Raw genomic sequence first — 16,431 nt, forward strand, 5'->3', positions numbered from 1 at the left:
ATTTTTAATGCATGAAGCATCACTGCTGATAATCAGATCAAGAGTATTGCTTTCTCTTGTTGCCTCCCTAATGTACTGCCTAGGAAACAGTCATCCAATAAACCCTTTATGGATTTATTTATAAATACAGCCTTTCTGGATTTCTGGAATGATTGCGATACAGTTATATAGAAATTGCATCATGGTTTTCTTAAGGGGTGACTTGTCTGACCAGTCTTGTATCTAATGAGATGAGGCAGAATCAAAGGAACCAGATGCAAAAAATAATTTTGAAATCATATATACTTAGATTTCAAAAAAGCTTTTGATCCTGTTACATCTGCTATTATTCTAAATGGAGTTGGTGGATCAATAATTGGAGTAGTGTGACATTAGGGCCAACTTCCTGCTATGGATAAAGAGATGTTTGAGTTGGAAAAGACAGAGAGTGGTTATAAATGGGCACTGCTCTTCTTAGACTAATGTTATTGGTGATCAGTGGGCCCAGTATTGAGTCAAGCAGGGTTCAATATTTATTAATGATATTGATGAAGGTATATCAGGCTTATTGTCTAAGTTTGCAGATGATACAAAGGTTGGTAGGGCAGTTAATGATAGTAATTAGGGTATGCTACTGCAACAAGATCAAAAAAAAAAAATTAAACAGATTTACTGAGGAGAGGCAATCGAAATTTAATATTGACAAAAGCATGGTACTGCGTATGGGTTGCAGTAATTTCAAAATAACATACCAAATATGGGATACTACACAAGGTAGAGGAGAACAAAAAAGACCTTGGCATAATTGTATAGTCAGACATGAACTTCTCTGAGCTGTCCAGATGGGCTGCTAGAACAGCTCATGGGATTTTGTTAATGATGTGTAGGAATTTTGCTAGCAGGAATCAGGAGGTATTTATTCTGCTGTAGAAGGGAATAGTTAGGCCACATCTTTAGTGTGACTTACAGATCTGGAAGTCTCAGTTTAGGAACAATATGGATCTGTTGGACCAGTACAGATAAGAGCAATGAGATTATCTAGGAGAAGAAAAGGGTTCTTTTACCAAGGGAAGACTCATTCAGTTCTGCAAATTGCAGTGTCAGGAAACTAGGCCCCTGCAAGGGAATATGATTGAGGTGTTTAAGGCTTTGAATGGATTGAGTAAGTTAAACATTGATGGTATCCTTACTCTTGCTCAACAACACATACATAAGGACGTTAAATTTAAATTGAGAAAGGATGGTTCCAGAATAGATGTGTGGAAATTTGCTTTCAGCCAGGTGGTAGTTGATTATTAGAAGGAACTTCTGTCTGGCATTGTAAAAGGGGTAGTTTGAATAAATTTATGGAATAATTACACAAATGATGCTTGATGTTAGGAAGATGTTTTTATTTTCTGGCTGATAGAGTAGTGACAAGTGATGCTTCTTTGTAATTTACCTCTACTAATACTATAACACTAATATTAATTTTGATTTGGTTTAACATGATGACAGGAATCAGTGGTTCATAATTACTGCCTTTTAGCATTAATTTAGTGCAGTTAAGAAAGGGAGTTAGTGTGCTCCTTGTAATATTAATTCTGCATAGACAAACATTCATTTGTTAACCTCTATTAAATTTATTTTTTAAACCTAATATAAAAAAGGATAAAATTTTCTTTTTCCCACCACTTTCCTACTCCACCATATGGATAAAAGGGCCATTTTCACATTTAAGAGTATTATTAGAGAATAGAAAACTGGCTCAGACTACTGCTGCTATCAATTGGGAAGAAAACAACAACTCTTACACAGTTTTGGAAAGTGTATAACATCCTTAAGGCAATAAGAAACATTGTTTTAATTTTATTTTAATTTTTAATTTTTTTTACAAAAATTTATTAGCATCAGGCATGGCATTTGAGGAAATTCCAATACAATGTGTGCCACACTTGCGGGAAAAGGTTGGCTACCCCTAATCTACAACATGCTCTCCAAAGGCTTTTAATTTTTATTAGTTGTTTTTCTGTAATTATCAAAACAAAGTAGAAAGTTCATAATCAAAATGCGAGTTTAAAGTGCCCCTTATATATCACAAGCTGTCACTGAATTTGATGGCAAATTTATTTGAACTGTTAAAAAAAAAATTGTATATTGAAAATTCATGTTATAATATTTTATTTCAGTATTTGTTTTGTGCTATGTATTTGTGGTTAAATTGTAATTTGAAATTTAGCTTTTGTTTCATGCTGTGTGTATTTGTGGCTAAACTAATAATTTTTTAATGTTTAGTTTGTTAGTTTTTTATTACATGATTATTAACTGACTGAAACATTTGATGGTTTCTTAAGATGTGATTGGATAACTAATGAGAGAATGATTTTTCATTAAAATTTCCAATTTAGCTAGACCATCTAAGAACTTCTTGAAATATCTACAAAGCTCTGTTGTTTCAGCTATACAGTGCAGTTTTAATGAAGAATGCCTGAAAACTTATGTAATTGTGTATGTTTTTTTGAAATATTTTGATTATAATTGTTTACGTTGTTATTTTAGATTCAGATATAAAGATGAATATGAACAGTTCAAGTTGACTGTGACAGTTATTATCTTGGTATTATCATTCTTAAACATCTTCATTTTCTACAGGTCAGTACATGATTTTATTATATAAATAGCAGTTCCAATAAAAGCATATTAAAATAAGAAATCACATATTGTGTGAAAATGTGTTTTTTTTTTATATATATAAACACACAAGTTTATATATATATTTTTTTGTTTGTTTTTTTTTTCAATGAGAACACAGTATAAAAACTTGTGTGTATTTATGGGTCAATTATTTTATTATTTTTTTTTAATTTACAGATATGTCATCTGAATGTATGCAGAGTATAAATACATTCTAATTGCTGAGATATACTCCACTTTCTCTTCCAATTCCTACCACCTAAAGTTTATATTAGCTTATAATGGATTCAACAGCAAAGGCTAGGTAAACATCGATTAACTGTATGAAGGATGCCATGTGCTGTACTAAGTTTTACTTTGTAAAAATTTATTGTTTTAGCTATAGCCTAGATGGGGAAAGGTAATGATTTATTTTTTTAAGTAAAACTGAAACCTACCAACTTTTAGAAATTGGGAACAGGAAAATTTTTAATACATTTTGGCTTTCAGTCAGAAGAAATCAGGATGTGCAAAAGGTTTTAGAAATGTGTATTTAACAAGAATTGTGATATGGGAAACTAGGACAAAAAGAACTAGAACTCTTTATTGCATACAACAGGCACATGCCATACACAATACCCTTCACGGCTACAAGCCAGGGGTTGGCTTGTAGCGAAAACTACTTAAGGAAGAAAATTTATTACTGGAAATATTTTAATTTACAAAAATACACCTACCACTTCGTTACTCCAGCAGTGTGTGTATTGTGTGTATTCCATACAGATACCATTTGTCCAATATACATTTATGCATCTGTGGATATGAATATGTCTTTAGGGCACTATTGTGCTATCTTTGTGGATGACTACTGTAAGAGCACACTTCTAATCCTTATGATTGTACTGGAGTATAAACAGAAAATTTATTTATGAGATTAGATGCTAATGTGCCTTAAATCCAAATGCAAAACTAAAACAAAGGGTTTTTGGTATCACTTTCAATATCACTTCAGCAGTCTCAAGCATATAGCTGTTGTGGTTACGTGTTCTCACTTTTCATAATTTTGGAACAATAACTTGTAAAAGTGGTTTTTACTGTGTTGTTCATATGAATGAAAAGAGAAAACAAAGTGAGGTTGTCCCTGGAAGTGGTGAGGTGAAAAAGAAAAGACCTGCAATTACTTTTTAAGAGAATAATAAGATGAGCTGAAAGTGATGCGGGCATTGCATCTGTTTGGCCATGGTTAGGATTAGCATGCTCAACAATAAGTATGGCAGTGAAGGATAAAATTTTCCTTCTCCCAAACACAACTTCCCTACTCCAGCATATGGAGTAGGGATAAAAGGGTCATTTTCACATTTAAGTATATTATTAGAGAAGACTATAAAACTGGCTTGGACTACTGCTATCACTGGGAAGGAAGCAACAAGAGTATAACATCTTAAGGCAAGTTTTGTCCACAGTTTGTTCATGACTGAAGATTACCAATAAGTGCAAGAAATTGTACAGAGGAAGTTTTAGACATGGGGAAACACCTTAACCTGGAAGTGGATAATGTTTTTAATTATATTTATTTTAATTTGTGATGGTTTCATTTAAAAAAAATCAAATTGTTCACAAATTGTTTCTCATATAAACTCATGATGGATCTATTAATGGAAAATTAGTGGATCCATTACATTTGTGGATTCACAATGCACAGCAGCAAAAAAAAGCTCAAAACAAAGCCTGGGGGATATTCTGACGATATCCTACCACGGCCAATCTAATAGCTTTTAAACGTGCTCAAGCTAAAGCACACTATGTTCACCGTCAGAGTCAGAAGGAATCATGGCTCTGTTTTACACCATCTATTACCCAGTCTACCAGCGCTAAGGTGGTCTGGGATAAAATCCAGAAAATGAAAGGAAAATATACATCTCACGGCCCCGGGTGCCAAGCGTATTTCAAGGCCAAGCGATATTCTTGTGATATATAGAGTGCTCTTGTAAAGTGATTGACGTTATTTCCTTTTAAGTTCTTACATTTCTATCAACAGCCTTTCTTTAAAACTAGTTCTATACTTGAAAGCCACAAGTTAGAACACAGAGAGGAAACATGCCTTTCTTTTTTTCCTATATTTCTAGTTCTACTCATCAACTAACACTTCAACTGCTCCTGCCTCCTGTCTCCCCGTGGCGGGGCCGGCAATCTGGAGGAAAAGTTATCCTCCAGGGCTAAAAGGAGTAACGATGGATAAAAATGACTATCCAGCTCTAGAGCCTTCAAACCCAAGGCTAGATAAACCCAGTGATGATGAATTAAGCAACCAAAAAGGCTCCGAAGAGGCAGTGCAAACTGCAACGAGATGCCAAACTTTCTGGTGATACACTCTCTCCAACCAGCTTGTCGACAAATTATCATCATTCGTCATCCAAAGATTTTTGGAATCCATTGCTGGAACACCAAAAATGGTTAAACGACTGCAATCTGGAGACCTATTAATTGAAATAGCCAACTCCAAACATTCCGAGTGGCTGCTCAAAACAACGACATTCGGTGGCCTGCCAGTATCTATTACTCCACACAATACCTTAAATTCCTCGAAAGGCATTATAACCGAATGGGATCTACTTACAATATCTGAAGAGGAATTAGTTCAAGAACTGAGTAATCAAAAAGTAATCAACGCCAAACGCATAATGACTAAAAAAGATGGAAATCTCGTTCCAACTAGGTCAATCATTTTAACTTTCAGTACCCCAGATTTGCCATCCTCAGTAAAAGCTGGCTATTTAAACTGCCGTATTCGGGCTTATATCCCTAATCCCATTCGTTGTTTTAAATGCCAAAAATATGGACATTCCCAACAAGCATGCAGAGGAGAAGCAATTTGTCCTATTTGTGGTTTCAAGGAACGTACACAAGCAGACTGTTCAGCATCAAGTCCCATTTTCCCCAACTGCAAAGAAAGTCACCCGGCATTTTCAAAATCTTGTGAAATGTGGAAAACAGGGAAGAAAATTCAAAAATATAAAATTGAACACAAAGTCACATACCCTGAGGCACGCAGACAGGTTATGTTGACCATGCCCAGTCGTTCATATGCATCTCACACTCGAAGCTTTAATTCAACAGCAGTACAAACAGATGTATCAATACCTCCCAGCACATCTATGGCTAATTGGGTTAAAAATACATTATCTAACTCAGGAAAAGACACACATTAAACTAAAACCAGTGAATCGACCAACACTCCAATCAGCATCCCAACTGATACTCGGACAATCCCGCATGACAAAGAAAAATTAAAAACTACTAAAGACAGCAAGAAACCTGAATCATCCACCAATAGTATGGAAGTAGATGTGCACTCAGATCATGAAGAACCCATACTAGAACTTCATGCAAATGACACTATGGATACTGGACGCACCAGCTTCCCAAAAAAAGACCGGAAAAAGTGCTCCTCAAACAAAAAACAGTCACATGAACCATCCTCAACTAAACCTAAATGAACCACAGTATCTTACAATGGAATTGCAGAGGTTTTCGTTGCAACACTGATGATATTCAATACCTAATTAACCGATATTCTCCAGTTGCCTTCTGTCTACAGGAAACTTATCTAACCTCTCAAATTTCTCCTTCGATAAAGAACTATTGCCTTTATCGAAGAGGTCGGAATACAGCTAATGCTGCCCATGGTGGTGTAGCAATCCTAGTAAACTCGAAGATCCCAACTAAACATATCCCACTACAAACTGAAATAGAAGCTGTTGCTGTTCGTATAATTCTCCATAGTGCAATAACTCTTGTCTCAATCTACCTACCACCAATCCGTACTTAATCTTTAAAAGATCTTGAAGACCTCTTTATACAGATACCTCCACCTCTCTGTATATTAGGGGACTTTAACGGGCACCACCCACTATGGGGCTCTCCTAAATTGGATAGACGGGGCCGACTAATTGAAAGCTTTTTAGAGGCACTAAATCTCACCATACTCAATACTGATGCACCGACACACGTACAGCTCCCAGCAGGACACACTTCAGCAATAGATCTCTCAATTTGTTCACCGGTACTAGTCCCAACCATAGAGTGGTATGTAATAAACGATCCCATGGGCAGTGACCACTTTCCAATAGTGAGCAACTTTCTGAAAGCAAAGACTCCTTTAACTCAACCCTGCAGAAAGTGGAAATTTGTGCGAGCAGACTGGGCAAAATTTCAGTCATCAATCGACGTTGATGAGGAAAAAATCCGCCTCCAGCATATTGATGATGTGACAGATTACATCACGTCGCATCTTCTGAATGTGGCTAAAGACACAATACCACTATCAAATCCCCCGGGCCGAAAGCATTATAATTACTGGTGGAATGACAAATGCACCACAGCAAAGAGAGCAAAAAATAAAGCCTGGAATTTGTTTCGGCAATGTCCGAGCACAGTCAATCTCATTAATTATAAGAAATTAAGGGCAAAAGCACACTTCATACAAAAGCAAGCAAAGAAAGAATCCTGGACCCATTTTGCATCCAGTTTTCACAGAAATACTGATCCCAAAATAATATGGAAAAAAATTAGACAGCTGTCTGGTAAGTTTCCTACTATACCTTCTCCAATCCTCTCCTGGAATGGGAAAGATCTCTCTAATCCTGTAGATATAGCTAATGCTTTAGGCGATACTTTTGCAGAAATCTCAGCAACATCAGCCTATACTACCGCATTCCAAAGAATTAAAAACACTAAAGAAAAGCATGCTATTCACTTTCAAACTGCCCGTCTTCTCCCATATAACAAACCTCTGCAATATTCTGAACTTTTACGTGGCATTAAAACCGCCTGCAATGGTGCTGCCAAGCCAGATGGGATTTATTATGTCATGCTACAGCATCTTGATGACATAGCTTTGCGCCGACTCCTGGTCTTTTACAATCGCATATTTTTTGAAAATGTTTTTCCAGCTTCTTGGCATCACTCTACAATTTTGGCATTCCTGAAGCCTGGAAAAGATCCAACCAACCCCGATAACTATAGACCCATATCTCTCTCAAGCTGCCTCAGCAAAATTCTTGAGAAAATTATCCACAGAAGACTCGTCTGGATCATTGAGTCGGAACAGCTAATGAGCCATAGTCAATATGGCTTTCGTCAAAACAGATCATGCTCAGATCTTATGGTCAAGGCTGAATTTGCCATCCGTAATGCTTTTGTCAAACATGAACATCTAGTAATGGTTTCAATAGACATAGAGAAGGCTTTTGATGCCACCTGGCGGTATTGTATATTTAGTGATCTTTACCTTCTCGGACTACGAGGCAAACTTCCTATATTTGTTCAGAACTTTTTACATACTAGATCATTTCAAGTTCGATACCAACATGCCCTTTCCGCAACTTTCATTCAGGAAGAAGGTGTTCTACAGGGATCAATACTGAGTGCCACTCTTTTTGCTCTGAGAATAGATTCTATCACTAAGCAGCTTCCAAATACAGTTGAGACTTACCTTTATGCAGATGACCTTTCCATCTCCTGTCATTCTCAAAACATGAGGTCTATTGAAAGACAGCTTCAGATATCACTTAATAAAATTCAACAATGGGCGAGCCTCAACGGCTATCAGCTCTCGTAGCAGAAAACATTTGCTATTCACTTTTGTAGACAACGCAAACTTCATCCAGATCCTGAACTTCAAATTTCTAATGTCTCCGTCCCGGTCACCAGCAACATCCAAATTCTAGGATTAACCCTTGATAACAAGTTAAATTTCCTAGATCATATTAAAAATGTATGGACTTCCTGTCTAAAAAAGTTAAACATACTCAGAGCTTTATCTGCCGAAACATGGGGTGCAGATCGTACCTCCCTTCTTCGGTTATACAGAGCATTAATCAGATTATGGTGCTCCCATCTATGATTCTGCCAGAAAGAGTGCATTACGCTGGCTTGATCCCATTCAACACAGTGCTTTGAGAATTGTAATTGGTGCATTCAGAACGTCGCCAGTAAATAGTCTCTACATTGATGCTCACGAGCCCCCACTAACTTTACGCAGGAAAACACTGTTACTGAAATATGCTGTCAAGATACAATGTTGTGCCTCTCATCCAGTTCAGTCATACCTTTTCAACCCACCGTTAGAAAACCTATACAGAAACAAACCTAGCATAGTAAAACCAGCTGGTCTTCGCCTTCTTGAACTGACGCAGGTTTGGAATATTTCCATTAATTCCGTAAAGCAGGTAGCAACTTATACTCAACCACCATGGGCTCCTCCTCCTCTTCCAACCCGTGACACTTACCTCTGTCAATGGAGAAAGAATACTTTGCAAGCATCAAATGTCAACCAAATTAATGCAGTTCACACTCAAAGATATACTGATTTCTCCCCAATTTATACAGATGGCTCTAAATCTAATTCAAATGTTGGAGCAGCTGCAGTGTTTCCGAATACAATTGTATCAGTTTCCCTTCCATCAGAATTTAGTATATTTTCTGCTGAATTATATGTAATCAAACTATCTTTAGAAAATCTCTATTTTGATTGTTCCTTAAAATCTGTTATTTACACTGATTCCCTCAGCTCAATCATGTCATTATGTAATTCCTCAGATAAAGTTCACCTTGTTCTGGATGAAATCAGAAGTTTATTACTGCAAATTAAAGAACAAAACCAACTGGTCACTTTTTGCTGGATTCCAGCACATTCCGGTATTTTAGGCAATGAACTGGCCGATAAAGCTGCAAAAATTCCAACTACATTAGATTTAACCAATATCCCTGTTCCAGCATCAGATTATGCGCTAACCGTTCATGCTGCTTGCCTATCACAATGGACAGCACTCTCAGACTAATAATAAAATCTTTCAGTTTAAACATGATCCAAAAATTTGGCGCTCCAGTGTCCGTACATCAAGACGAGAATAAGTAGTCCTTTCAAGGGCAAGAATAGGACATACCCATCTGACCCACCTTCATTTACTCACAGGAGATGATCCACCACAATGTTCACATTGTTCTAACAATTTGACTGTAAAACATATTCTTATTGGCTGCCTCTATTATAAACAAGACAGAACATCATCCTTGATCTCACTGGTTAATCTTCATAAACCAATAACTCTTGAAAATCTCATTGGTGATAAGGCAAATATTACTGAATATTTTGACTTCCTCAGGCAAACTGGGCTTTTTAATTATTTCTGATTTCAGATTTTCTTCTGATTTATGGAAAACTCATGTTTTAATATAATAAGTGAATAGGCACATTATAGCCATAACAGCTTATGTGCCATTAAGCCTCCATAACAACAACAAATACATCTCACCCTGCATCGATCCTAGAATATAATGGATGCACTATTGCAGAGCCATCGAAGCCCTCAGTGGCCTTTTGAGGACGGCAGCGGGGTGTGACAAAAAATATTTCCTTGCCATCTCAGTCGATTTCGCTGAGGCGTTCGACGCCATTTGGTGGCTGAATGTCCTAGCTAGACTGAGAAGGGCAAACACACCTATGAATTTGTACAAAGTCATGGAATTCTACTTAACCAACAGAAATCCAGGTAATAGCACCATATAATAAGTTGACCAGATTGCTCTACAGGGGCTTCCCCCAGGGTTCAGTTCTAGGGCCACTGCTCTGGAATATGATCCTAGATGAATTCCTGGCCCTGGATCTGGGGGAAATTAACTCCCAGGCCTTCGCAGACGATCTAATACTGACAGTCGCTGCTGAAAGCTGAGCACAAGTGGAAGTTGAAGCAAACCAAGCACTTAAACTCCTTCAAGACTGGGCCACCGTCCACTTCTTAAAAATATAAACTACAAAAACTAAATCTATACTGTTGAAAGGCAGCCTAAACTTAAGAAGACCACCACAAATTAAAATTCATAGCCAGACAAACTAGTTGACAAACTGAAGCATCTAGATATCATTCTAAACACCAAAACCTGTCCTTCCACCCTCATCTCAAATACTTGAGAGAAAAAATAAGAAGATATGTCTGATTAATAGCCAGAATAACAAGAAAGGACTGGGAACTCAAAAAAACGCACGCTAACACTGTACTATAAAGCCTTCTTCACTCTGGCAGTTACATACGCTTCCCCCGTGTGGTTCCAAGAGCCACAAAGGTGGTTAACAAAAAGATCTTGGACACCATACAATGCTCAATTCTCCTGGTCATCACCTGTGCCTGCCGTACTGTTAGTATGCATGCCCTCCAAGTCCGGGCGGGGGTTGGGGGGTCCTGCCCCTCGACCTCGAAGTTATGCGCTGCGGAATGACATTACCACCTGATCAAAGAATTACCCTACATTCTGGGGGAATATACCATCAACATAGCAGGGAATCATCAACGTCTCAAGGACCAGACTTGAGAATCATGTGCAGTAGGCATGGCAGGTAAGGTGGTCTGCTTCAACAAAAGGGGAAATTACCAGGAAGTTCCTGCCTTCAGTTGGACGCACATATCCTAGAGCCCCCCTGTTGATTCCACCCAGGTCTATTTACAATGTTTCTCCCGACGGGACACGGTGCCTTCAACGCCAAGTTAACTTACTTTCGAATAACGGAAGACCTCCTCTGCACATGTGGAGAGGGGCGCCTCTGTAGCCAGGTGGGAAGGAGCAGCAGTGCGTAGCACATGCTTCTTGATTAGACCGGGGTTCGAGCCCGTCAGCACCAAATACAGAGGATGCGGAAAGGTCAGGGAATGACCACCGCATATCCCGGAGCAATATGGCCTTAGTTGCTAATGCTCTGAAAAAAAAAAAAAAAAAAAACGTGGAGAGACAGAAACATGGTCCCACATTATGTACAGCTGTGACTATTATGAGGACATCCGCTGTCGACTTATGATGGAACTCACATATCTACCAGCAGGACTGGAGCATCACCTTCTAGACTCGAGGGAGAAGTTCCTGGTCTTCATGAAGTTTACGCAAGAGGTATTTTCTAGGTGGAGGACACTTATTGCTATTCATCACAACTAAAGCCAATAACTGAATGAAACAACTGAACCTAATTGAACAGGAACATTCAAACGGAAGATTGATCTAACCAGACTAAGGACCTTTTACAACAGGAGGGGACACTGAATCTCTTTAAAAATTACAGCTGTGAATTACAAGCTCTGAAAAAGCGATAAGTGTTCGCTTTTTTATTTACATAATTGTTATTTTATATTGTACTTTATACGTAGTCTTATAATTATAGTTACGCTGGTTATTTTTATTTTTAATTTAGATAAAGAATTTTTGTAGATTACTATTTAATATATGTAAAACCGTTATTTCGTTCGAATCTTGCAGCCATTGTTTTTGTATATAGTGGTAGGGAATTCAAATTTTTAATTGAGGTAACTAGGTAGCTCTAATGTATAATTATATAGTGTAATATGCTTCACTGTTTCTATTAGATAGCGTAGTATTGACATTTAATTAATTTAATTTATTGATCTTATTAATTTAAAATATCATGCCCCAAACTAGAGCAGCAAAGAAACGGGCACAAAGTGGCAGGAGTGCTGTGACTCGGGGGAGAACTGAGGGGGGCCATTCTCCAATGCATCACAGCCTAAAAAAATGTGCAGCTTGTGAAATGTTTGCTGAACTTTCTGGAACGGAACATGATATTGCCATGGGGGATGTCTTTGTGTGCGCGCGATGTAAGGAGTGTAACAAAATCAGGTGACAACTCAGCGTTGTTATGGTCCTATATGACAGCGTGAAGGACAGGGTGGATGCCCTCGAAGGATCTAAATTGAGGGGCCCATCAAGCTCTCAGCTGCCCACATCAATGTCAGAGCTTGCACTTGGTCATCACACAACACAGCGGCAACCCCCCAAGGTAGAATGTGCTGGTCCCACAGGAACTAGTAGTTGTTGGTGACTCTATTGTCAGGGAAACGGGGAACATGCTTTGTAAAAAGGATAGGTGAAACAGGACTAGGGTATGTCTGCCAGGGGCAAAGGTTTATGATGTTGTAGAGCGGATATCATCTTTTAAGGGCACAAAAGGTGATGTAGTTGTACACGTTGGAACTAATGATATTAAGAGTAGGAGACCGGCAGAATTACTTAACAAGTACAGGTCACTGTTGAAAAAAAACCAGGAATTAGGGTTGAATTTGAAAGTGTCTGCAATTATGCCAAGACACGATAGAAGGAAGTATATGATGAGAGCCTTGTCGATCAATTTGGCCCTGGAAAGATTGTGCTATTCATCACACTCAAGGGATAGAATTTTTTTCAGCCTGGTCTGTACTTGTTAACAGGAAAGACTGCTTCTACAGGGATGGGATACACTTAAATAGAAAGTGTGCAAGAATATTTGCTGATTCTATCGAGGCAGTGTTAGGTGAGTCGGAAAACTGCTAGCTTGGGGGGATACAAGGACTAATAGTTTAACAGTAGCCGCAGGCAGAGGTGAAGGTGATTCTTGCACAACTTCTATTAGGATATGTAGTGACCTGGTGCGAGGGGTGTTGGGGGTTTCAGGGATGGATGGCAGTCATCATGAAATAGGTGGGTATATGGGATGTGTTAGGGTAACTAGGAATAGGAGCATGTATGCTGCATGTATACCAATGCTAGAAGTATAGTAAATAAATTTGATAAATTTGAAGTGTTGGTCAAGACATCAAAGGCGGATATTGTTGGGATAGCAGAGACGTGGTGTCACATAGATATAATTAATGCAGAACTGGAATTTGGGGAGTACAATGTGTACCGAAAGGATAGACAGGATAGAAAGGGAGGAGGTGTTATGCTGTTAATTAAGAAAAACATAACATCAAAAGAAGTGCATCCGGTTGATATAGATGAACTGTGCACTGTTGAGTCAGTTTGGTGTGACATAAGCACTGTGAAAGCAAAATAAGAGTAGGAGTGTGTTATAGGCCTAATGACTCGAATGAGTGCAATGAGCAATTGTACAGAGAAATAGAGTGGGCTAGTAAATCGGAATGTCTTATAATGGGGGATTTTAACTTCCCAGATATTGACTGGAACTTGTGGGTTGGTCACTCACACACTAGTCAGACTTTTGTGGATTTATTGGATGATTGTTTTCTGCAGCAGCATGTTCGAGAGGCAACCAGAGAGAGTAATCTCTTGATCTGGTTATCAGCAATGATCATTCGTGTATTAAGAATTTGCAGATAAAGGAACCACTAGGTGACAGTGATCACAGTGTACTGATGTGGGATTTACTTAAAGATTTAATTACCATCAGGGGTAAAGGAAAGGGTTTTGCTTCTGTAAACGTGAGTACAGTGGTCTTAGAAAGTTTTTAAATTCTGTACAGTGGGATCAACTGACGATGTTACCAACAGTAAATTCTAAGTGGGAAGCATTCAAGGAATTATTTGTGGATGCTACTAGAAGTTTCATACCTATTAAGAAATATTGTTCAAGGTTTAGGCCTAAATGGTTATCAAATGAACTAATGAGACTTGTACCAGAGAAGAAAAGTGCATGGGATGCATATAAATTATCAAGCGACTCAGAAGCCTATGGCAGATATAAGTTAGTCTGTAATCAGGTCACAAAGGAGGTTAGGCAGGCGGAGGCAGATTACGAGAAATCCTTGGCAAAAGATGCTAAGAAAAACAGCAAGGATTTCTTTACTTATATAAACTCTAAAAGGAAGGGGATGAATCTGATTGGTCCACTTGACATCGATAGTTTGACTGTTGATGATCATGCTCAGATAGAAAACAAACCGAATGAGTATTTTGCATCTACATTCACACATGAGGAATTATTAAGGTTTGAAAATGGCAGAAGGTTATCAAATTGTAGCAGGATACTTAATGATTTTGTAATAACTGAGAACAAAGTGGAGGAGAAATTGTTGAAGTTAAACATAAGAAAAGCACCTGGGGTGGATGGGATCTATCCGGTTATATTAAAGGAGGCGGCAAAGCAACTAAGCAAACCTTTAGCCATAATTATGAGAGCATTCTTGGACTCAGGGGAGGTTCCCACGGACTGGAAATGTGCAAATGTAGCCCCAATTCACAAAGGGGGATCGAAGGGTGACACGAGTAATTACAGACCAGTTAGTTTAACTTCTGTTCCGGGTAAAATAATGGATTCACTGGTTAAAGATGCATTGCAGGATCATCTAGACAAGACTGCAGCAATAATTCAGACACAGCATGGGTTTTTTAAGGGAAAGTCTTGTCTGACAAATTTGATAGGATATTATGATGTGGTTACAAAGGAACTGGATGCAAAAAATAATTTTGATATCATATATTTGGATTTCAGGAAAGCTTTTGACACTGTTGCGCATGGAAGACTATTGTACAAATTGGAGCAGAATGGTATTAAGGGTAAGTTGCTACAATGGATAAAAGGATGGTTAAGTGGGAGAAGACAGAGGGTGGTAATCAATGGGAGCTTCTCTTCGTGGACTAATGTTATTAGTGGAGTCCCACAGGGTTCGGTGTTGGGTCCACTGTTGTTTTGTATATTTATCAATGATATTGATAAAGGTATATCAAGGCTTAATGTCGAAGCTTGCTGATGATACAAAGGTTGGCAGGGTTGTTAATGACAGCAATGGCACTGTCCTACCGCAACAGGATCTAGATAATTTGGGCAGATGGGCTAAGATGTGGCAACTGAAGTTTAACCTTGACAAATGCAAAGTACTGCATATGGGTAGAAGTAACCCCAGAGAAATGTACCAGCTGTGTGGTACTACACTTAAGGTGGTAAAAAATGAAAAAGACCTGGGAGTAATTGTGCAGTCAGATATGAAGTTTTCTGAGCAATGCAGACAGGCTGTCAGGGCAGGTCATGGGGTTTTGTCAATGATATAGAGGAATTTTGCTAGCAGGGAAAAAGAGGTGATTGTCCCTCTGTATAAGGCAATGGTCAGGTCATGCCTTGAGTACTGCGTACAGGTCTGGAGGCCTCATTTTAGGAAGGACGTCGATTTGCTTGAGCGTGTACAGAGAAGGGCAGCAAGATTAGTGAGGGGAATGAAGGGATCCTCTTACCAAGAGAGGCTTAAGTTCTGCAAATTGCAGTGGCTGGAGACTAGGCACCTACGCGGGGATCTGATTGAGGTGTATAAGGCCTTGAATGTGTTGAGCACGCTGAATTCTGATGGGATCCTTCCACTTGTTCAGATTACGAACCTTAGGGGGCATAAATTCAAATTAAGAAAGGACAGATGTAGAATAGATGTGCGGAAATTTGCCTTTAAGCAGCGGGTGGTTAATTGCTGGAACAAACTTCCATCTGACATTGTGGAAGTTGATAGGCTGAATAAATTTAAGGAGGAACTGCATAGGCATTTGGAGGGAATAGTGTGTTTTTTTTTTTTTTTTCTTTCTGGCTGATGCTGCATAAGCTCATACACTTGCTTTCTTGCATCACGTGCCACTACTACTACTAGGACCAGGATCGGACATGAAACTGACGCAGTCCACTGCTCACCTGTCTTGAGATCCCTCTGCAGTGGAAGACACCAGTGATCACCAAGTCAGACTTGGCTCTACACATCTCCTGAACCTGACACCAGCGGCTGTGACCTCTGAAACAAACTCACCGGACATGACTATTGCTGCAGCTTGCTGCTAAGGCCATTGGCCTCCTCATACCAGCACACTCTTGCACAATACTTTCTTCCTTCTTCTTGGGTGGGGGGAGGAGAAGTCAATTGTCTCCTCCCTTCTACGCCACTCCATTTTCTTCCATCTGTTGGGGCATGGCTCACTGTCCATCTGGGGTCGGGGGCCTCTGTAGCCAGGTGGGAAGGAGCAGCAGTGCGTAGCACACACGCTTCTTGAT

General features: G+C 38.9%; 1 protein-coding gene across 1 annotated transcript in view; it reads left to right on the plus strand.

Annotated features, from left to right (window-relative positions):
• The window catches only part of LOC150081816 (transmembrane protein 120 homolog), a 375,137-nt gene that overhangs the window by 135,778 nt on the left and 222,928 nt on the right, over positions 1-16,431 (plus strand). Inside the window, exon 5 of the mRNA XM_090380327.1 lies at positions 2,518-2,610. Coding sequence (XP_090236453.1) covers positions 2,518-2,610 — 93 coding nt within the window. The remainder of the gene's footprint in view (positions 1-2,517; positions 2,611-16,431) is intronic.

This window comes from Mastigoproctus giganteus, chromosome 8 (assembly GCF_048544385.1).
Source record: "Mastigoproctus giganteus isolate SK-2022 chromosome 8, ASM4854438v1, whole genome shotgun sequence".
NCBI classification, from domain to species: Eukaryota; Metazoa; Arthropoda; class Arachnida; order Uropygi; family Thelyphonidae; genus Mastigoproctus; species Mastigoproctus giganteus.